This window comes from Mus caroli, unplaced genomic scaffold, assembly GCF_978045245.1.
Source record: "Mus caroli unplaced genomic scaffold, Mus_caroli_1 scaffold_1, whole genome shotgun sequence".
NCBI classification, from domain to species: Eukaryota; Metazoa; Chordata; class Mammalia; order Rodentia; family Muridae; genus Mus; species Mus caroli.
Window position 1 is genome coordinate 86,266,016 of NW_028227256.1, and position 22,856 is coordinate 86,288,871.

At 48.2% G+C, this 22,856-nt stretch overlaps 1 protein-coding gene across 16 annotated transcripts in view; it reads left to right on the forward strand.

Annotated features, from left to right (window-relative positions):
- Positions 1-22,856, forward strand: part of Agap1 (ArfGAP with GTPase domain, ankyrin repeat and PH domain 1) — a 435,924-nt gene that overhangs the window by 305,832 nt on the left and 107,236 nt on the right. For 10 of the 16 annotated variants that reach the window (XM_085839355.1, XM_029480713.2, XM_085839356.1 and 7 more), the window contains one exon: positions 3,966-4,124. The exons of the other annotated variants lie outside the window; for them this stretch is intronic. In XM_085839355.1, the coding sequence (XP_085695481.1) occupies positions 3,966-4,124 (159 nt within the window). The remainder of the gene's footprint in view (positions 1-3,965; positions 4,125-22,856) is intronic. 16 annotated transcript variants of the gene reach the window in all.

Consider the following 22,856-nt stretch of genomic DNA (forward strand, 5'->3'; position numbering starts at 1 on the left):
AGGACAGGGTCCAAAGCTAGGGGATGGAGCCACCCACTCCCAGGCTGACCCTCCCCACATTAATTAAAGCAACCAAGACAGTCCCCCATAGATGTACCCACAGGCCGCCCCTCATTGACACTCCCTTCCCAGGTGATTCTAGATTGTCAACATGGCGTTAAAACTAGCCATCTGTGGTGGTTTGAATATGCTTGGCCCAGAGAGTGCCACTGTTAGGAGGTGTGGCCCTGTTGGAGTAGGTGTGTCACTGTGGGGGTGGGTAATGAGACCCTCCTAATCACATGGGAGCCAGTCTTCTAGCAGCCTTCAGATGAAGATGTAGAACTCTCAGCTCTACCTGGATGCTGCCATGCTCCTGTCTTGATGATAATGGACTGAACCTCTGAAGCTGTAAGCCAACCCCAATTAAATGTTGTCCTTATAAGAGTTGCCTTGGTCATAGTGTGTCTGTTCACAGCAATGCAAACTCTAAGACACCATCACAGCCTCGTTGCTAGAGAATGGACAAAGGAAGCAGCGGCTGGTGCTGAGCATTGTCATCCTGGATCAGATGATGATCAGGCTTGTTTTCAGTTTCTAGGGTGTTTGGGCCTGTGGGCATAAAGCATGTGTAGGCAGAATCATCTTGACGTGTTGTTAATTGCTATGAGTCTCTCTACACTGGGCTCAGAGGACCTCAGAGGCCAAAGAGGACACCCCTCATCCCTTCATCCTTCTGAGAAGGAGCATCCTAGCCTGTGCTGGCCTGGAACTCTCTTTGCAGTGCAGTCTGGCCTGGAACTCACTCTTGTCCTGTCTCCACCTCTTTAGTACTGTAGTTATCAGTGTGCTCCACCACTCCCAACAGTCTTGCCTGGCTCTTCTTCCATCACCACAGCCGTATCCCACAGCTTCCGCTTGCAGAGACCTCATGGGATGAAAGTGGGAGCAAATCAGGGGAGATACTGGGGAGTTGTGGTGGCACTTCTGTCAATACGGCCTGGATGGATAGATGCATGGCATCACGGTGACCATTGTATGACATACAATATGACTTCTGTTTTTTGATGGAGAGACATCTTTATGTTAGTGTGAATTTTCAGCTTTGTGGGTTATAGGATCTGAGAACGGCCTCAGAACTCACTCCCCAAGTCTCTTTGCCCTCCCTCCCTTACATCCCTCCCCTGCTCTTCTCCTTGCTTGGAGCCCTTAGGAGCAATGGGCACAGCTCATCTAGGCAGGCCCCAGCCTACCAGAGCCACAGCTCTGGTCCTTGTGGAGGGAGCCCCTCACCCACTCAGAGGGAAGGGTGCTGCCTCTGAACTAAGGGAATGAGTTTTCCAAGAGGCAGCCAGCTTCAGGGTGGGCTCGGAAGAGGCATATGAAGAATCCCAGCAGCTGTGTGTAATGTCTCCTTGGTAACAGCAGCCCCTCCCCAGCTGCTGGGAGGTGTGAGGCAAGAGCAGGGTCTTGTTATTCATGGCACTGATCCTCAGAATATGGGCCTCGGAATATTGCTGTTCTTTCCAGGGTGTTTAGATGCTCCTGTGCCTTCAGAAAATGACAGCTGGGGGAGACTGGCCCTGAGGCTTTGAGTATCCACTTTCTATCCCACACACAGGTACATACCAACCAACACCCTCCCCACATAGACACACAAACAGCTTTCAGACACCTGGCCCATACGTCTGTTGTGATGAAGAGCTTTGCTTGCAGTTTGTAGTTGTGTCTCTAGTTTCTACGTTGAATGTTGGTCTTAGTTAAGAGTTTGAAGGCCCACTCAGACCCATTTAACCTGGGTATCTAGAAAGCAGTGGTAAGGTTTTCAGGGACTCTGCAGCTTGGACACTCTCAGGTTTGCTCATCTGTTCTCTGGATGCCACTGTGAACAGGAAGGTCTGTGGCCCTTGGCTTTTCCCTTTGCTGTCACTTCTGGGTTCTGGTCTGGACTCACACAGCTGGTTTCCCTTCTGAGGTTCAAACCACATTCAGTTCAGACAACAGCAAAGAACCGGTGTTCTGTTGCGCTTCTGGTTTTGATGGAGAGACATCTTTATGTTAGTTAGTGTGAATTCTCAGCTTGACGGGTTATAGGATCATCTAGGCGTGGGAGGACATTAGTAGATTGGGTGTTAGTTAATAAAGAGTGGGCCCTAAGTGCGAGTGGCACCGTTCCACGATCTGTGGCCCCAGGCTGAAGAAATCTGGAGGACTCAGCTGAGCACTGGTCCTCAGGGTCCTGGCTGTAGTTACAGTGTGACCAGTAGACTGTTCCCTCAAGCTGTCAGTCAAACACAAACAACTTCTCATATGCTGCTTTCTTCAGGTTTTCTGTCAGAGTGATGGGACAGATAATCAGCAGTGTTTACTTAGCACACTGTGGTGTTCTGCTCCGTACTGCCTCTCACCAATCGACTAAGTTACTGGGGTGTGTGTGTGTGTGTGTGTGAGAGAGAGAGAGAGAGAGAGAGAGAGAGAGAGAGAGAGAGAGAGTGAGTTTGTGTGTGTGTGTATATACACGTGCATGCTCATGTTCACAGGTGTGTGCAGGTGCATTCAAATTCATATTCTTTCACCCCACCCTTTATCCATCAAAATCAGAAGCCTAATTTTTTTAATTAATTTTTTTTATTAGGTATTTTCCTCATTTACATTTCCAATGCTATCCAAAAAGTGCCCAATACACTCCCCCCCCCCCCACTCCCCTACCCACCAACTCCCACATTTTGGCCCTGGCATTCCCCTGTACTGGGGCATATAAAGTTTGCAAGTCCAATGGGCCTCTCTTTCCAGTGATGGCCGACTAGGCCATCTTTTGATACATATGCAGCTAGAGTAGAGAGCTCCGGGGTACTGGTTAGTTCATAATGTTGTTCCACCTATAGGGTTGCAGTTCCCTTTAGCTCCTTGGGTACTTTCTCTAGCTCCTCCATTGGGGGCCCTGTGATCCATCCAATAGCTGACTGTGAGCATCCACTTCTGTGTTTGCTAGGCCCTGGCAGAAGCCTAATTTTTAAAGCCTCTACTTGGCCAGACTGGCACTACTGATCTACTGATGGGCCACTCTCTTAAAGCCCTGCTCCAGGAAAACCTCCCACTGAGTCAGTTCGGAACCAGGACCACTAGGAAAATTGAAAAACGCCTTCTCTCTGAGTTTGGGGTCAGCTGCTCTACATAGTGAGTTCCTGCACAACCAGGGTTATGTAGAAAGACCCTGCCTTAAAAAACAAACAAATCAAAAACCAAACAAAACAGTATCTCCAAAGAGCCACCTGGCTCCCTCTAATGGACCCATTCACAAGCCATGGACATGATGGCTAAGCCTTAGAGAAAAGCAGCTAAGTAATTACTTTGTTGAGTCTAAAATTGGTGTGACCAGGCAATCATGTGTTTTGATGTTGAGCAACTGACTCAAATCATCGTGCCTACAGAAGAACCATCTTCCTTCACAGCCCCCGTGAGCTCTGAAGCCACTGGGTGACTCTTGTTCTTCAGAACCTTTACAAGGTTAGTAGTGAGGGTTTCCACTGAGGTGCCTCTGGGTTGATTATATGGGACAGTTGTCCTATGAGCAGCGTCCCCTGGTAACAGGCAGTTGCCTCCCAGTTGATGAGTCTGTGTGGCTAGGTTGGCATGACCAGCCTCTCGTGGTCTTCTTTTTTCCCTCTGGTGGCTCGTTCTGCCCTCACTGGTTCTCTTGTCTTTAGAGATTATAGCAGGGCTACTGGTCTTTGGATGGATTTATGGGCAGTTGCCAGCACTCTTTCTTCACACTTGCTCAATGGGGCACCATTGGGGTTCATGATGCCCTTTTCTTCATGATCTTGTACTGTACCTGGCTTCCTTTGACTTACTGGAGTAGGCAGGATGACAGCGGCGTGCAGGGGTCAGGTACTTGTGCCAGCGTGAAGCCCCACAGACTAGGTCATGCTGGTTTCTGTGGTCTGCAGTCCGGCGTGGTGTTCACCTGACTTGTTTATTCCTAGGGAATGTCACTAGTGCGTCTGGGTCTCAGATGGCAAGCGGCATCAGCCTGGTCTCCTTCAACAGCCGACCCGATGGCATGCACCAGCGCTCCTACTCAGTCTCCAGTGCCGACCAGTGGAGTGACGCTACAGTCATTGCAAACTCAGCCATCAGCAGTGGTAAGAGGGGGCACAAACTGCGGCCATCTCCAGGTCCTCTGTGAAAGCCAGGGGCTGGGTTCAATGCCCAGGGTACCCATGCTCCACTGGGAGCATGGTGCCATGGGCTGCTCTGACAGTGGCACGCATGTCTCACCAGTCACCTGTGAGCACTTTGTCCTTGATCTCCTATCTCATCTACATCCCATCATCCATCTGTCCTCTGCTCGGGGCGTAGACCTTAAATCCTCTTCATTGGTCAGATCTAAAAGTGGAGGCTGCAGAGGGGACAGATGTCTTACCTGTGGTTAGGTAATAGGGACATAGTGCAGTTGAAAAGGGATGTCAAATGTTATATCCCAGTCTTCCGCCCTACCAGGATTGCTGGCATCTCACTATCCGCACGTATTTTGTATTGTTGAGTCAATTCATCCGCCTCTCAGTCTTCAGGATTCCTGGTGTAACGTCTAAGTTCTGGGGAATCCCCTCTGTCGTCTCTCAGATTTCCACTTTTTTTTGACAAGTGTGGCCTGCTTCTTGGGGGACAGATGTGGTACCCTGGAAACTGCCTTTGATGTTTGTGTGACAGCATGAATTATGCAGCGTGCTCCGTGCACTGGCTGCTGCAGCTTGCTTTGCCTGTGGCATTCTGTCTGTGGCCCGTTCACCGGTATTTAAGGGAATTCCCACTGTTGTATGTAATCTGTCAGACAGGGTTTTGAGAGTCATTTTAGCATAATTTGTTCTAATTAAAAGATTCCACGTGAGGTCTTCCCTGTGGGCCCCCCAGCTGCTGCTGCAGCAGGACGCTTGCTCTGAGTAAACACCATCTTACTTCTGGTCTTTCCAGGGCACTCCACAGAAGGGAACAAACAAACGCTTCTGACCAGGTCTTCTCAAAACCGAGAGAGAAGCAGGGGTCAGGAAAGGTGATCCAAACAGACACCTGGAACTGGACAGAGGGATGTCTGACAGACAGCTGCCAGGAGTTGGCTAGAAGGGCAGAAGCCCAGGCTGCCCCATGTGCCACCTCCCACAGGTTACTACCGTCCCACCTTTACTGCACAGATCCATCTGGGGCCAGCCCCAATTCCCACCATCTTTAAGGGGCACAGGAGCACAGAATCCTATGGGACACATAAGTAAAATGTGTGTGTAAGTGCATTATATGGCCTCTTATCACACAAACGTTCCCCTGCAGTGCTCCATGATAGCAGCCAAGGAGAGAAGCCCGAGGGCTTCCCATCAGGTTTTCTTCTTACTTAGTTGACACAAGACCCTTGTTTTTGTAATCACTTTATCTACCGCCTAACTGCCACCACCCCACCCCCCAGGCCCACCTCTGTTCTGTTTGTTGGGGCAGCAGAAGCAGCTATCCCAATGGCAACAGCTATCCCGATGGCAGCAGATATCCCGATGGCGGCCGTGCGACAGAGCCTGGAAGCTTTAGGGTCTCCCTCCACCTGCACTGTGAAGGGCTTGTCTTCAGGCCCAGCACCAGAAGTCTCTTTTCTCTGCCCTGTCTTCCACCCTAAATTAAGACTTAGGCTTCAGAGAACTTTTCAATCCTTCCCCCTTTTGACGCACAGGTACCCCTGGGGCATCTGCCTCTAGGCAGCTGTGAGCCACTCCTAATTAGATAGATGACTTTGTAGTGGATAAAACTGGGAGGCAGGAGGCGCTGGCTAAATTAAGAGAAGAAGGCAAGAGGAACCCATTCTGTGAGATGGAATGCCCCAGTGCTTTATGGCTATTACTGTTGTGTGGCTTTACATTTAAATACCTGAGGTTTAAAATTAAACGTCTAATAGAATTTGGCATTGCTAACATGAGCCCAGCATCTGCCCTCAGAGAAAAATCTAGACAGCTCTGTTCAGGGTTTCAAATTGCTGTCTGCTGGCTTGCGAGCAACAGCAGGGATTGGATCCCTCTTCCACTAAGTACCACATGCTGTGCCGGGTAATTTTTTAAATGCAGAGTATATTCGTCTTGGACTTCTGCACTGGAAAAGGCTGTTCCAGTAGTACATGAAAAATTAATTTTTTTACATTTTTCCTCACTCTCCTAAGTGTTTGACAGAAGTAATTTTTGCAGCAAGAGAGAATAAAAAACTGGTGGCTGTAAATTCCTGTCCTGGAACCTCTTGTGTAGATTCTTTATGGACCCAGAATTGATCTACACGTCAGATCCTGTTGTGGTCTGAACTGTTTATCACCGTAATGGCAGTAGTGAGCCCGAGAACACCAACTTATAATCCTGGGTGAAAGAAATTGGTGTTTGCAGTCAATGAAGAGGAGCTTAGCATTATTGATAGATTCAGAACAATTATCTCTGCAACAACTATTGGCTAAGGGTTTCCTCGACTCTTACTGGAAGCCTGTGATTTTTTATTTTTTATTAATCATTTCCTTACGAGTAATTTTCTCTGGAAGTGTTAGGCAGGAGTGAACATTCCTGCTGGGAGCAGGGGCCCTGGAGGGCCATCTATAGCAAACTTGGTTGTCATAGCACACTTCAAGGCAAGGTGTTTGTTTTAGATGCATCACCTCCATGCCAAGGGCAAGAGCCAGTCACACAAACACACACACTATCTGCATTAGTCTTCCAGTGTTCTGGAGTGTCTGACTCAGTCTGCCACTCCCCAACACCCATACCCACACTGTCCCTTGCAAGTGCCAGCCTCCTGATGGCCTCGGCCATGGCTGTTGCTATGGCAACAGCACTCTCAAACCCCCACCCCCTGCCGCTGTCAGGTTGTTCTGATAGCTCCACCCTTTCACAGATTGCTTCAATCCAACAGTTTATCTTCTGCCTCAATGACTGGCTGCCATGGTGAATACATTTCTTCATATGACTCTTCAGCGCGCTTCGGTTCCCTTCAGGCTCCCTGGCTCATACAGCTTTGGCAGTGTTAAGCACAAACACCATTTATGTTTCTGTGGGGAAGTCATAGCTGACATCTGTGTGCGTGTACTTGTACCTGTGAACTTGCATGATTGGGCGGGATGGAGGAGGGGAGTCCTGTGTGGGGGCTCCTATGAATTATTTGCCTTCCTGCCAGGACCTCTGGTTGTTACAGTTGAGTCCTGATACGGAAGTACTTGTGGTTTGCTAATTTTCAACTTTCCCCATTGTGGAAGTATTTTAATCCGCTGTAGCTCTGCTAATTGTCTGTACTTTGTTTTGTTGTTATCTTGTGGCTTCTGCTGTGGCCCATCCAAGAAGGGTCAGCAACTCTGCAGTTGAGAGCAGGAGGACTCTAGCAATTGCACCGTCCCTGTGGGCCCAAGGATAAGAACTATGGCTTCTTTAGTTTGTTTTGTTTTGATTTGTTGGTTTGGGGTATTTGTTTTTTGAGCTTTGCAGTTTTGTCTTTGGGTATTGTGCTGGCAATTCTAGAACCTGACCAGCAGGTGGTGGTAATAGGACAATGCCCGGCTTTGATCTAGTCATTTATTCACCTTTAAATGGGGGAGGGCTAGGATGTGTTTCTTGCCTCATATCTGACATTCTTTCTCTGAGAACCATGACTCCCTAAGACCATACCCATAATAAGTATCCACATTCACACAGGTCTTTCTTACATTCTTGTCCCTATGTGATTTTGTTTTTCTAAGGCAGGACTCAGAGTTAAGATGTAGAATCATATAAATTACCTGGGTTGTTTTTTGTTGTTGTTGTTGTTGTTTTGTTGTTGTTGTTGGTGGTGGTTTTTTAAGAAATACACGGTGGAAGAGAGAAGTGTTTTCTTCCAAGGCTCCTGAGTAACTCCCCATCAGTCCCTCCCAAAGCCTCCTGCATTGGGGAACCATCCCCTGCTTAGTCAGCCTTCCTCCCTGTGCTCTCGTGGCTCAAAGCCTGGCACTCCTGTCTAAGCCCCCTGCAGGGCAGGGGGGCTGCTCCATCCACCATGCTAGGCGGCCTCATTAGAAGGATGACCCAGGTTCCCTTCTCTGCATGTGGTTTGAGAGAAAGCAGAAGCTTCCTGGGTAGCCAGCCATAGGGTGAAGGGTGGATTTCTTTCCCTCCTGATCAGAATGCTATGACTTTGTACTCTGCCTCCTCCATTCCTGGCTATCAGCTATTTCCAGCAGTAGCTGCTGACCCAGAAGAAATAGGACAACCCTGTCACCCCAGTCACTAGGACAAGGAGCAGTGACTTTTATGCCTGAAGGCCAGCAGGGCTCTTACCACCACCAGTAAAAATCTAGGAATGTTTGAAACAGATGGCCAATGCCATGGGTCATTATAGCCCCCTCCCTCAGAATCTTCTAGACCACTGGATCTCTTCAAGGGGTTTTTAATCCTTACCAAGGGAATGGCCATTGATGTCTGGGGCATTCTTGTTAGTGACAGTCATTGGGGAAGAAGGAGCTGATGATAATAACCAGAGATGGAGATAAGAAGAGCTTCCTGAGCCAGAGTTAGCTGAGCCCACACAGCAGCAGTGCCTAGGCCTGAGCTCCTTCCAGCAGCTACTACCCCACGTCCCCAGGAATCAGAATTCTTCCAAGAAGATGGAAGCCAGCTTCCTTTTTGGGGGGAAGGTCACTTCAAGGCCTTGTCCTCAGTCTGAGCTCTACACAGCATCTCCCAAAACTGCACTAGCAGTATCGGTGGGATCAGGAGCTCACTGACAGTCCAGTTGCCACTACTAGTGAGCACAGCACAGCCTTGACTAAACAGTCACTACTTGGCAAGGCCTCCTAGTTACGATTACTGTTGCTGTGATGAAACACCATGGCCAAAAGCACTGTGGGGAGGAAAGGGGTTGTTTGTTTGTTTGCCTTACATATCCTGAGTCACAGTCTGTTAATGAAAACCAAGGCAAGAGTTCAAACTGAGCAGGAACTTGGAGGCAGGGGCTGATGCAGAGGAAAACCGACCAGTGTAGGCCTCTTTTGAGATGCAGACATGGATGTAAAGGGCATGTACTCTAACCAATGGGGAGGCATCAGGTTGGACCCACATCTGCTTTGCTGATCATGCCACAGCAGTTCCCTTTGCCGGTTGGCTTACCTGCACCGAGGATGCTGTATGGGGTGGAGAAACCACTTACATCAAGGCCTGGGGAGTCCCTGCAATAAGGAGAGGGCTGGCCTGGGCAGCCTGAGCCTGCTGCTACTGCTCTAAGGAGCAGAGTTGTGTGAACCTTGGCTAATCCTCAGTCTCCAGGCTTGAGCTGAAAATGGGTCAGAAGTTAGAACTAGCAGCCCGAGTTCCTAGCGGTTCAACAAGCCTCATGTAGGAACAGCTGAAGGGGGCTCCAAGCACTGACAGGCAGGGGCCAAGCACAGCTTGTCTGCGGCATGATCCCAGGACCGATCGGCCCCTTTTCAGAATTACATTTCCAGCATGTTTTTGGCAAATTGGGATGTATTAAGAGCAGAAAGCAGACAGCAGGAGGCAGGAGGACTTCAAAACTGTATCCTGCCAATAGGATACTAAAAGATGGAGGCTGGAGTTACGTGGTGGCTGCAACTTTCTCTTTGCCCTTGCCTCGGGAATCCCATCCTTCCTGCTATTCAGAAATGGCTCTTAGTCTGCCTATGCACTGCCATCTTAGATTCTGTGTTAAAACACCCCTAAGTCTCTGGGCCATGTCTAGAACAGAACCTTTGGAAAACTGAGACGGAAGATTGCCAAGAGTTTCAGACCAACGTGGGCTAACAACGTGAGGCCCAGTCTCTAAAGACATAACTACCAAGTACTGGGATGACGGCTGGAGATGTGATTCATGCAGGTTGAGATAAACCCACATTGGCGTGCTCTCCAGTACTTTGGAACATGTGGCCATTTGGACAGCCTACGTGGAGAGACTGTCGGCTGAGTATTGGCTAGCAGACATTCTCTGCTATTTCCTGACTAAAACAAAGACTGCAATGTGACCCTCAGTCTCCATCTTGGAGCTGTGACTGAACCTGCACAGACCTTTCTCCCCTAAGTCGCTTTGTCAGAATATTTTATCACAGCAACAGGAGAGACTAAGGCAATGAGTCAGTAGTAAAACCAGAGGCAAGTTCAGTGCATACCTGTCTAGGTGACCTGTATTTCACCACTGCCACTTCTGCCCTTTGTCCCACAAGTGCGTGTTAACACTTTACTGTATCATCCCACCACCCTGGGCTTGGGACTGAAATAGGAGTCCCACAATTCCAGAGTCTCTCCCAGATGGAGAGAGATAGATAATCAATGAGGAGACAAATTGAAACGTATTTGTCAAGCGAGGAGAACGAGAGAGTAGGCAGAGGATGTCTTCATGATCGGTCGGGCTAACCTGCACACATTCATGCTTTTACTGCCCACAACACATCGTTCATTCCTTCAGCAGATCCAGACTGCCCTCTGACCTGGTGTCTTTGCCTGAATCCTCAACTGATCAGAAATATTTAGAGAAAAGTGTGTATCGCTACTGGACAGGTATAGATTTGTCATTGTTCCCAAAGCATAGCACCCAGGTACTTGTGATCCACGCTGTATTGGGTATCCAGTGGTCTAGAGAGGGCTTCAGATGCAGAAGAGGATGTGTGTAAGTTCTTTCCATATGAGGGACTGGAGCATCCACTGTTTGTGGTATCCCAGGGGGCTCTGGCACCAGTCCTTTCCAGATACCAAGGGGAGATTCCAGTAGTAAGCACATCACCATGTGCACAGAGGCTCTGAAATACATTGGTAGTGGTCCCCGAGGAGAGAGACACGTCACGTGGGCCTCAGTGCTGTCAGGACCTCTTTAACCTTGAGAGCATGTGGTGTATACATATGGGGTGAATGGTGGCTGAGACATGGCACAAAGGCATCCTTGGAGCACAGGTGAATGTCAAGGCATCAGGTAGTGGTGAGGCACAGAAGGGCTCCAAAGAGGGTCCTGACAAGGCAGTAGTGCACCCGTGTGCAGTGGCAGACCAGGCAGGAACAGCAGGGCAGTTTGACTCTTCTCCCATCGTCTTCCCTGGACTCTGTCCAGTACCACCATGACACAGCTTGTGCTGTTCCTCAGTCCCCGTTTTAGGAGCTGTCTCAGGGTGACTATTGCCGTAATGGAAAACTGTGACTAAAGCATCTTGGGGCAGAGATGGGTTATGTGGCTTACCCTTCCTCACCGTTCATCATTGAGGAAGTCGGGAGAGGAGCTCAGTCCTGGAGGCAGGAGCGGATGCAGAGGCTGTGGAGGGAGGAATGCTGCTTACTGGCTTGTTCTTCATGCTTGCTCAGCCTGCTTCCTTATAGAACCCAGGGCCACAGCCCAGGGTGACACCACCCACCATGTGGGCCCTCCCACATCAGTCACTAATTAAGAAAGTGTTGTATACTGTAGAGTCTGCAGGCTTGCATGCAGCCAGATCGTACGGAGGCATTTTCTCAGTTACGGCTCCCTCCTCCCAGATGACTCCAGCTGGTGTCAAGTTGACACAAATTTTAGGTTTTTGTTTGTGTTTAGTTTAGAATACACCATGCTTCAGCCCCCATTAAAGATTGGCAGGAAAGCATAAGCAACGTGTTGGGTGTGTGGGTTATCAAGTTCAGAGAAGACTGGGTGATTTTTTTTTTTCATGCATTCTTGAAAAGATTTTGTCCCATGGTTGGATGCTACTCTTAGGCCTGGAAAATGCTCACTTGTAATTTCTGTGGGTTTGGTGAGAAATATAGCAGTGTGGGAGAAGCTTTAACCCTGCCCTCCCCTGCGTCATCAACTGTTGGCATAAAGTTTGTCTCGTGAATGAGTGCGCGTGTGTGCGTGTGCTGGGAATGGCTTTATGAAATCTCAAAGCCCACTCCAGTGACATGTTTCCTTCAGCAACTCCACACCTCCTAGGTCTTCCTGAATGGAGCCAAGTGGGGACCAAGTATCCAAAGTCCCGAGACATGCTGGGGACATCTTACTCAAACCACCAGACTCCCCAACTCTAGAAATCTTTTTCTTTAATATTTACGGGTGTTTTGCCTTGCATCTTCATCTGTACCCAGAGGCCAGAAGAGGTTGTTGGATCCCTTGGGGTTGGAATTAAAGACAATTATTATCTGCCATGTAGCTATAGCCTCTGGAAGACTGGCTAGTGCTCTTTAACTACTGCTCCAGCCCACAGAGTTGTGAATTTCAAGTGCATACCTCCACACTTGGATTTTTTTAAAACATGAGTTCAGAGAATTGAACTCAGTTCATCACACCTGTGTGGCAAACACTACTGGCTGAGCTGTCTCTCCAGCCCATGGTAATATTCAATAGGTTTTCAGCCTTCCTTTGCTTCCTGTGTTAGAAGCTGTAAATGTATAGACCTTAAGGGCATATGATAAAATAAGATAGGAAGACAAATGATGGAAGTGAGCCCTGAGGAAGAGCAGTTAGGAAAGCCTCGTGAGACGACTGCTAGGACATGGGCTCGCAGAGGTGGAGGTCGGCCAGCCTCGGGTCCGCTGTGTGCTCCTCCGTGCCTGCTTACTGTCTGTAGCCTTGCATTCTTAAACTTCGGTCACTGGACGTATCTTATGCTAAATCTCTGCCTGATTATCTGACAGATAAGATTATTAACAGAAAGTGTTATTAATATTAATTACACAATGATACTAAAAATTTTATATGGCAGAAGCAGATGGTTATTTAAAACGAGTTAAGTTTTAGCCTTTTTATGAAGAAGCATTTAAACATATTTAGTTATAAATGCTATTTTAATTGACACATTATTTCTACAGTGGGGGCTTTAAAATCTTACTGCAGTTGCAGAGGAGGGTTTCTGTGTATATTTCAGTCTCTTAAAGCGTGCACTTACTTGCAGAAAAGCAGTCCTAATGCTGTTTCAAAGACAGAGCTGGAGAGGGCTTTATAGGAGCATGCCTGTGGGTATCACAGCTGCTTAGAGCTCAGGAATTAGGCACCCGTGTGTGAACAGTTGTCCAAGGCATTTGTCATGGGAACAGCACCCTGGATCCTCTTCTCTAGGTGGGCATGCCATCATTATTTTAACTTTCTCAAGCCTTTTTCTGGATTCTGCACATAGCTGAGGTAAGCACAAAAACTTGAGAAGTATTTCCTACAGATGGACCAGAATTCCTTTAGAAGCATCAAAAAGCTAAGCCTGATTCCTCAGGACTGGAAACTCTGCTTTAAACCAGCTGTTGGCCCTTTGTTTGACATCAAATTTTACATTAATGGTACCAGGTGAAGTAAGCCACACCCCCAAGCCTCACCCTGACCCTCCCCTAGCTAAGACTGCAGCCCCAGGCCTTTCTCCCCGCCTGTTAGCTGGCTGCAGTCCAGAGGTTTGTTTCCACAAGTGATCAGCTGTGTCTTTAGTATGAGCAGGCTCGCACTTGCATGCGTGGTGTCACTGTGGTTTCCCCAAGAAGCCTGTGTTAACGTAAGAAGTGTAGCCTTAGCACAGCAGTTAGGAGTCCCGGGCCGGACAGAGTTCAGCATGTAGTTATTCACTCGACCAGGCCTCACCTCAGCTGCATTACCTTGTCTCCCAGCTCTTACTCTCCACGTGAGCAGAGGTACTGGACTCCCCCATGCGTTTGAAGCGGAGCATGCCCAGTGGGGTTCCCATAGGTGCCCACCTTCCACCGAAAGCCTGGGAGCCTTGCACGCTTTGCAGTATCAGCAAACTTGATTTTGTTTTTTGTTTTTGCATTTTCCTCTGCAGCTCATGAAGAGCCAAATAAGACCAAGACCAGTCCTTCCAGTGGCCTAAGTCCCTCTGGAGGAACCGGCAGAAGCCCCTAGTCTGCAGCTTGTTCGTTCAGTCCCTTGACAGTCATAGCACCAGGATTCAGGATGCAGGGTCTCTGTTCCCGAAGAATGGAAAGTTCTGCTGGGAGAGAGAAAAGATAATGACGTCTTTTGCCTGAAAGGTGTCCCAGGGTCTAGAACTAGAAAGTGTGCTTGGTGGGGTGGGATGAGGCTGCAGCTGAGTGAGAGCTTTTGCCTCATCTATATGAGGCCCTGCATCCAGTCCCCACTGCCTCAGAGGGTGAGGGATTGGATCAGAGGATGACACCTATTTCCTCCTGCTCTGTAGCCATGATCCAATTGGGAGACACTAAAAATAGCCAGGAAGCTGTGTTCGCCTGAAAGTGAGGTGTTCTGTAAGTCAGAGTCTCCCTGGCTGTGTGAATCCTTCTCTCACTGCTGCGATCACATCCATGACAAGAGCACCTGAAGGAACAAAGGGCCTGCCGTTCTGGGGTAGGCATGGTGGCAGGAGTGTGAGGCAGCTGGTCACATGGCATCTGCAGCCAGGAAGTAGGGAGGTAAATGCTGTTTGGTTGCTTCTCAGCCCGAGGCCCTCAACCCAGGGAATGATGCTGTATACGTTTATCTTCTCACCTCAACCTAATCTAGAATCAGTATTGCAGGCATGTTCTGAGATGTGGGTAATTCTAACCTGTGTCAACTTGACGATATTAACCATCACCGTGAAGGTCTATGCTGGAGTTTGAGAACATGGAACATAGAGTGGACAGATGCATCTGGTCTGGGTTGTGGTGCTGGTGTGTCTGGATAACTCTGGAGTAAGAAACTCCTGGTACCTGGCCCAGATTACTCACCTGGGAAAAGTGTTCTCACCTGGTAGTAACTGACCCTCCTCTTGCTCTGCAAGACCACTAGGGCTGTCAACCAGCAGGATGCTGGGATTGCCAAGCTGGAGGGTGGAGTGGGCAGGTGTGAGTAGTTAGAGAAAATAAGCAGTGGTCTGAAGCCTTGTGCAGTAGTGGGGAGCGGAGGGGGGTAGTGCAGCCTAGGGAGAGGGCTCCAGTTGTAAAGTCGTGCTGTGTGTGCAAGCAGGAGGAGAGGGGGTCCTCCCAGGCTGAGGAGGCTTCAGGTAGTTGCTGCTTTTAATCTCACCCTGGGGGATCAAAGGCAGCGGTAGGGGAGAGGAATGGGAAAGAGACGCGCTTTGATGGATAGCGATCCAGATCCCACCTCTCCTGCACCCACTCCTGACCCTGCTGCCAGGCACAGCCGGCTGGGGCTTCTGCTTAAGGAAAAAGAAGGAAATGTCAGTTATTATGTTTTGGAACACAATCTTATCTTTTTGTTTGATTTTTAAAGCAATTTTCCCAAAGATCAGGTCTGACTGAAGTGTATTGACAAAATTTTAGCCATGATGAAGAAAATGCTTCAAACCCCAAGAAGTCTGACCCTGGTTCTCGGAACTCTTTGATGGACCTTTCTCTCTCTCTCTCTCTCTCTCTCTCTCTCTCTCTCTCTCTCTCTCTCTCTTTCTTTCTTTCTTTCTTTCTTTTCTAGAACAAAGCTCAAATTCCAAAATCAGTGTTAGGAGTAACACAGTGAAGTTTACTGGAGCAAATGAAGTCTGTTCTGGTTTTTGTTTTGTTTTTTGTCTTATTGAGTGGTTCAATATAATGCTAAGTTAATCATTGTTCTTTGCCAGAAGTGATATTACTGTTACTTTTCTTCCCTGTACAAAAGTAACTAAACCTAAAACCTTGTACACGGGAGGTTATCCCCCACAACTGCACACACCCCACCACAGTCCCGGTTATTAAACGTTGGGGGTCGGGCTCAGGAACTGTCCCCTGGTTATTTTTCAGACATATTTTTATTTTATCTGTGTAAGTGTATGCCTCACATGTGCAAGAGCTCATGGAGGCCGACAGAGGGCAGCAGACCCACTGCAGCTGGAGTTACAGGTGGTCGTGAGCTACACCCTGTGAGTGCTGGGAACTGAACTCAAGTTCCCTGAAGAGCAGAAGTCTTAACTCCAGAGCCATGTCTTAGACCTCCTCTGTATCCTCAATTCTGGGGTGGAAGAGACACTGGGACACCCTTGTCTGCTGCTACTGAATCATTTCAGGAACGTGGGCTTCATCCAGCAGCTCAGGTGGAGGGTGCTCATCTTCTCATGGGCTCCGCATTGGCTGTGTTTGATGTAAGCGGGCCAGCATACCAGATGACTCCATTAGCATACCAAATTGCCAGTGCACAATGACCCTCGTGTCTCCATCCCCCACCTCTCTGTCCCAGGGTGCATGCATCTGCAGCATCAGGGTCAGCCGGGGTAGACTCACCTGACTCTTGCTCAGGCTGCAAGCCTTGGCACCAACCTCTGTGGAGTGAGAAACCATCCTTAGCAGAATTCAAAGAGTGCGGTGCTCAGGAGTCATCGCCAGAGTCTCCGCCTACTCATTTCTTAATCTCATAGAACAAATTCCCCGTGTAGATGGCATGCTTGAAGTATGCCTGTATCAAAATTGTTTATATCATTCAAAGACAGTACATGTTGAAAGCTGGTATCTTGCCAAGTGATATAAACCATGAAACTTTAAAGAGCCTCTGCATCTTAGCATCAATCCGTCACACTAAAGAATAGGACTGCATTAGTCTAAGAGTATTGCATTACAAATTTTTTGATTTGTTTAGGCAGAATCTCATTGTGGCATGGCTGCCATCCCCCTGACTCAGCTCCCAGGGCAGTGCATCTTTCCAACTGATAATTTTCCATTGGTTTTGTTCCGCTAACTTTCCCAGGCCCAAGACAGAGCTGTCCTAGCTGTCTGAACATGCGTGTGTACACACACATGGTGGGGGTGGGCAGGGGGTGGCCCTGTTAAATCAGCAGTTCTCTGTGGTTCCCACACAGACCCTTCCTGAGTGTCATCGGTGCTATGGTTCTCTAAGGCTGAGCCTCACCTGCCTTGTCCCACAACTCAGCCACCCTTATTGCTAAGCTACAGGGCCGTCTGTTCAGGGTCACTATAGATTAGTTCCAAGAGGAACCAAAAACCTTCAAAGCATTCCCTATGAGCAGAGATGGAAGGGCAGGGCGTCCTGCCCACTGGGTAACTAGCCTCTGTCCCTTGACTGAGCCGATTGTCAGAGTCCAGGTGTGCAGACAGGCTGGGGAATGAAGACTATCTTTTAAGTGGCCAGGCCTTCCTTTTGAGGCACCGGACACCATGATGTTATCTGTCTTCTGTGTCTACAGGATGCCACCCACCCTCAACAAAGGCTTGGGAACCACGAGGCTCCCTCCTCATGACCCACCTGCCTGCCTCCACACAGGGGGGTTTCAAACCTCATAGATGTTTACAAGGTGATGTTTCCTTGAGTATCAACAAGGGGAGAGTGGATTTTACAAATTAGCATTTGATTTCTTTTTTTAAAAAAAATATATACCCTGGTGTTTTCCACAGTTAGCTCAAATATAACAAAAGGTTACATGCAACCCCCAAGGGAAAATAAGCTATAATTTATCATCATAATATGTTGGCAATTTATTCCCCTTATTACTCTGGCTGTAAAGACATGGAGGCAGATTTATCAACTGGTAGTTAGAAGTCCTGGGTTTTATGTTCACCTGTGAGTCTGCTACATGTGGGTATACTGGGTATATTGGTATTTTCTGCAAAGACTTGATTTTGTTCTTCATGCTCTATGTGTGTGTGTGTGTGTGTGTGTGTGTTTCATGTACATGTGTGCATATACATGTGGAGGCTGGGGTTCGAAGCTTGATCATTCTCCATCATGTGTTTTGAGACAAGGTCTCTCGTTGGCACTGGAGCTGGTCACTTTGGCTCAACTGGCTGGCCCAGGAGCTCCTGCAGTCCTCCTGTCTCTGAAGCCCTAGTGCTCAGGTTTATAGACATGCACCATCCATAGGGATGAGCTGGTCCATAGGGATGGGGGATCTGAACTCAGGTCCTCATGCTTACAAGGCAGGCCACTTTAGTGACTGAGCCATCTCAGCAGCCCCTGGCTTGGTTTGTTTCTTTTTTTTTCTTTTTCCTTTTTTTTTTTTTTTTAATTAAACATCTATTCAGTGTTTGGTGTCTTCTGTACACCAGTCACATTAAATAAGATTAAAAGTAAAGGGGGTGTTGGGGGGGCTGGAGACATTGTTCAGTGCTTAAGGACCTGCTTGCTTTTCCAGAGAACACAGATTCAGTTCCTGCCACCAGTCTGTAAGTAGCCAGGGGATCTGATGCCTCTCTTTTGACCTCCGACACCAGGCACACACATGCATGGTGCACAGACACACATAAATACAGAATACCTATAGACAAATAAATCTGTATGGAAGCATAGAGCAAGTAGGGGAACACTAATACATAAGAGACTGGCACAGAAGGTGAGACCAAGGGAGGTGGCTCCCATCCCCATGCCTGCTAGAACTGGGGCGGGCGCTGCCTGTGGTCGTCTCACAGTGAGTCACACAGCTTTAGTCATGGCGTTTCTGAAGGTAAATCTCCCAAGGGCCTCTCTAGTAGTCACCAAGACTTTCCCTAAGAAATAACCACTCTTTAATAGAAGCAATGTCTGTTTGGTGACAGCTCTGGTTGGGACATCTTGAGGTTAACCCTGCTGGATGGTGGTCATCAGAGAATACTGTCTGCAGGTGTTGCATAGTCTTCAGGCCTGAGGGAGGCTGAGGTGCAGTGTTGTCACCCCTAACCATCCCAGGTCTCCCCAGTCTCGGGCTTTGGTTCAGTAGGCAGCAGTCACTGCCCTCTCGCTAATGCAGGCAGTGTGTGGATTATACTGTTCCCCAGAACCTCTGCGCTGCAGGCTGGAGCTCCTATTTTACTTTCTGTGTGTATTATGGTCTCTGCAGAGCCTCACTGGTGAGAGAATGAGTCTGTCTGTCCATCCATTCCATCTGGTACTTCACTGGCCACATGGCAGAAGGCCCATGTGTTGCTACTTCTTCCTGTGTGTTTGGGGATGGGAGTGGGGGTCCTCCCGGCCCAGGCAGAGAAGAGAATAGGTGTGGCAGGTCCAGAGCAGGAGTTGAGGATTGGCTGTTTCACTTGGGAAGAAATTAAAATTAAACTGTATGTTGTAACCATGGCAACATAGCCCGGGGGCCAACCTGGATTTTGAACTGTGTCTCTTACTGCCCTTATTTTGGAACCATGTCACATGACAGCCTGACTGTTCCCCAAAAATCATTGGTGTGGAGAGCTCTGAATTTTTAGAAACGCCGGGCGTGGTGGCGCACGCCTTTAATCCCAGCACTCGAGAGGCAGAGGCAGGCGGATTTCTGAGTTCGAGGCCAGCCTGGTCTACAAAGTGAGTGCCAGGACAGCCAGGGCTGCACAGAGAAACCCTGTCTCGAAAAAAAAAAAATTGTGCATGAATTTTTAGAAACAATTTAGTAATGTGCATCCAGTGTGCTATAAGAAGCTATTTTTGTGGGCTCATGCCTTAAAGTCTTCCCTGATGTTTAAATGCATGAAAGTGTTGATTTGTGACTTAAAACTGAAGCCGTGTAAGCAGTCGCAGATAGTCATGCCAGCCTGTGAGCTGAAAAAGAGAATGAGTCCTGTTGCTCATGTCTTTGACATGTAACCCTGAATCTTTGAGGCGTAATGTCAAAATGAGCTTGAGTCCTTTCCAGGCCTGTGTTTCTGTAAGTCAGGTCCATGCAATGCTGTAGTATCATCAGAAGGTGGGAGTTAGTACGTATTTGCATATTTGGCAAATTATGTATGTTTTTCACAGAACTAAAAAAATCTGTACATCTTCAGGACCCTGGACAGGGACATCCCAGGCCTAGCCATCCAAACCCAGCCTTCCCTAGGCAGCAGCGGGGGACATCACTTCTTTCCTCCTTGTGACTTTCTATAGAAATAGCTAAGTTTCCAAAAGTGAGTGGAATCGTGCTATCAAAGAGCAGTCATACATCTAATTAACTTCTGGAGTTTTTCTCCTTGTCGACGTGCCTGGTCTCTCCCCGGCGGCTGGTTCAGCCAGGGCAGCCAGCCCTCCTTGGGAAACAGACTCTTTGTAATTTAGCAGCTGTAAGCACCAAACTTGAAAAATGGCTGTGGCTGATTATGTAAAAAGAGATGAGGCTGGAAGGGAATGGGAATCTCTTGAAATGATTTCATTCCCAACTCTGTGCCCTGCTCAGCCTGCCTTTCCGTCTTTCCAAGTACACTAGATTAATTTAAACTTTGTGCAGCTTGCATTCAGCTAAAAATCAACTAGAGAACGGCTTGATTTTTGACCCTTAAATATCAAATCCTGACTGACAGAGCCCATTGCTTTCCGCTGTGGCACAAGCTTGCCCCAGCTTCCTTGGACAATCCATGTCCCTGATCACTGTGTGGTCCTCTGAGTCGGGGGATGCTGTTTGCTGCCCACATGTCTTTATACTGAGGGTACATTCCCCAAAGCCTCTGGTTATGAACAAGACCCAAGAGAAACGCAGAAACCCACAGAATGCAAGAACAACATGATGTGGAGGGGCTGTAACACAGGGAAGCAGGAGAGGGAAGGATCTCCAGACTTAAATGCTGCCCCCAGCAGGAAGAGCCATCAACCTGCCTCTGTATGGAGCCACAGGCTGGCAAGGGGTCTAGGTGGGGCAGCCACTTCACTTTCTACCCTAAACCCAGTCTTATGGCCCAAGACTGATACTGGCCTTTGCCCAAGGGTTCCTCCAAACTGTTCCCCAATCTCACTACACTCCAAAGTGGAATTTTTTTCTTACATTTCTTATTTAATAGCTTAATACAATGACCTTCTCCCACCCCTTTAAATCTACTACTTTTTAGGTGAAATTTGTTTAAAGTACTTAACTCATTTGAAGTGTAACTTAATAGTTTCTAACATAGCCACAGGTCTCTGAAACCTTCCCTAAGTCACCTTCAGGACATTTTCACTACTGGAGGAGAGAAACCCTAGACCCTAAATAGTGAACACAATTTGTGTCTTTTTAAGGTAAATAGTGAACCCACTCTGTGCCTTTTTAAAGGACTTTATGAACATATTTGGTAACGAGAGCTTGAGCTGGCAAGCAGCTCTCTTAAATCCCAACTTTCTCTGCCGAGCCCGAGATGTAATTGAAAGTGGCCAGGGAAGGAATTATTCTCCCCTGGACCCTCTTTCGGAGCTGGCCCCTCCTATTGTGCACTTTCCCTCCCTGTTTTTTTTTTTTGTAACTCCATCTGACACTGTGTTGTCTTTTCCTTTCCCCCAACACCTGTCATCTTCCTTGCCCCCCGCCGTGTCCCTCTGCCCCTTCTGACATTGTATACCCCTGCGTGCGCTGCAAAAGGAAGCACACAATAATGGCAGTCTCTGAAACATCTTCAGAGATGGGAGTGAAGTCAGCCTCCTCCCGCTGCAAGCTCTGTCAAAAGCTCCGTGCTCAGGGCGATGGTTTGAACTTCACTTCACACTCACCTTTTAACAGGGACCCGGGATGTTGTGATTTCCTCCGATGGCAAAGGTGGCCTCTTCTTTATTTACCAGCCACACATCCCTCTGAGCCTCAGAAGGGACAGAGGCCCTATTAAAGATCCAAATGAGTCTCCCATTGTTGACCTTGGATCAAAGCAAGTGGCCTTTAATTTTCTACTTCCCACAATGACTTGCTGTTGAGTTTGTGGAAGGCCTTAGCCCTCAGCGGTTTCCTCTGGCAGTGCCAAATGGCTCTGTCTTTGAAAATCCTGAATTCTTTTAGTACAGGGGGAAAAAAATACCTAAAAGATTTTAGCAATGTGTTGTACCTAACACAGCCAAAGAAGTGAAGGTACCTGTGGGCACTGCGGAGCTGTCAGCGTCTACACTACACATGCCACCTTGTTCCTTTCTCTCCTGGTGTCTGTCTTTCCCCCTTTTGTTCATGGAAACATGTGGCTCTTGGGAACACGTGGTCTAAAGCATTTTGTATACTTTTGGTGCTGGCCGCTCATCTGGATTATGGTGGCTCACAGGAGCAAGTTCACATCATCCTGTCTTCAAGCCACGCCCCTGAGGAACAGTGAGTGGGTGGAGGTGTGCTTCAGGAAGCCCCCAGTCCCCGTAATGTCTGAAATGGCAAGTTCCAGAGCCTTGGAGGACACGGGGCAGGTGTGACTCGGGGCACACATACGAGATCAGTACCAAGAGTGATTCTTAAAGAGTCCCAGTGTTCCCAACAGGCACATCCTGGCTCCTGGCTCACTAAAGCAATGGGATGTAGGAACAAGAAGCTGGCACCCCCTGTGGAAAAGCGCCTGGATATGAAAAACCCTCTCTACACCTGGCAGAGGCATTTTCCTAGATGAGTGCCCCCCCCCCCAACAGTCCATCGCGATGGGCTCAGCTAATGATCGGCTGGGCAGATAATCGGAGGAGAGTTAATTGTGAGGTTCGATATAGCATCTTGTCGGCAGAGATAAGTTGTCACGTTTTCCACTTGAGCTGAAACTAAATGATTGTAAAATAAGTTATGAGTGTCCTTGGGCCTGTCTGCCGGAATGATAGCTAAGAATACATTCCTGGCCCATCAGTCTCGAGCAGCCTGCTTGATATTTATGCGAGTGGAATGTTATTTTATTCTCCCTCTGGTCATGCTTGTCAGCTCCCCTAGTGAAAAGTGAAACTGCTTCTTTGACTCATACTTCACATGCCGGGGCTCCGAGAGCCTGCAGATTGTGATCATTATTGCTCATGTTATATATTTTGGGGGGTATGTGTTGAACATTGATGCCCGATTGGGAAGAACTAATAGCCAGCATTGAACACATAGGATGGGCTAGCCCTTCCTGGCTCAACAACCATATCTGGGGGATCCCTATAGCAAAGCAGATTCAAACATGAACTACTGAGGCTCTGGATATTTTTTTTTCTTTTTTAATTTGATTGCCTTGCTTCACCTTGCTTCTCTCCTGTATTTAATGCCGTAGACGGAAGTCTCTTGTCTTACTGCCTGGTAATTGATACAAAATGTGATGCATTCTTCATAGGCAGTCAGGAGAAGTGGTGGGCTGAGGGTGGGGCTAAGGGGCATCTTGTCAGGCTGG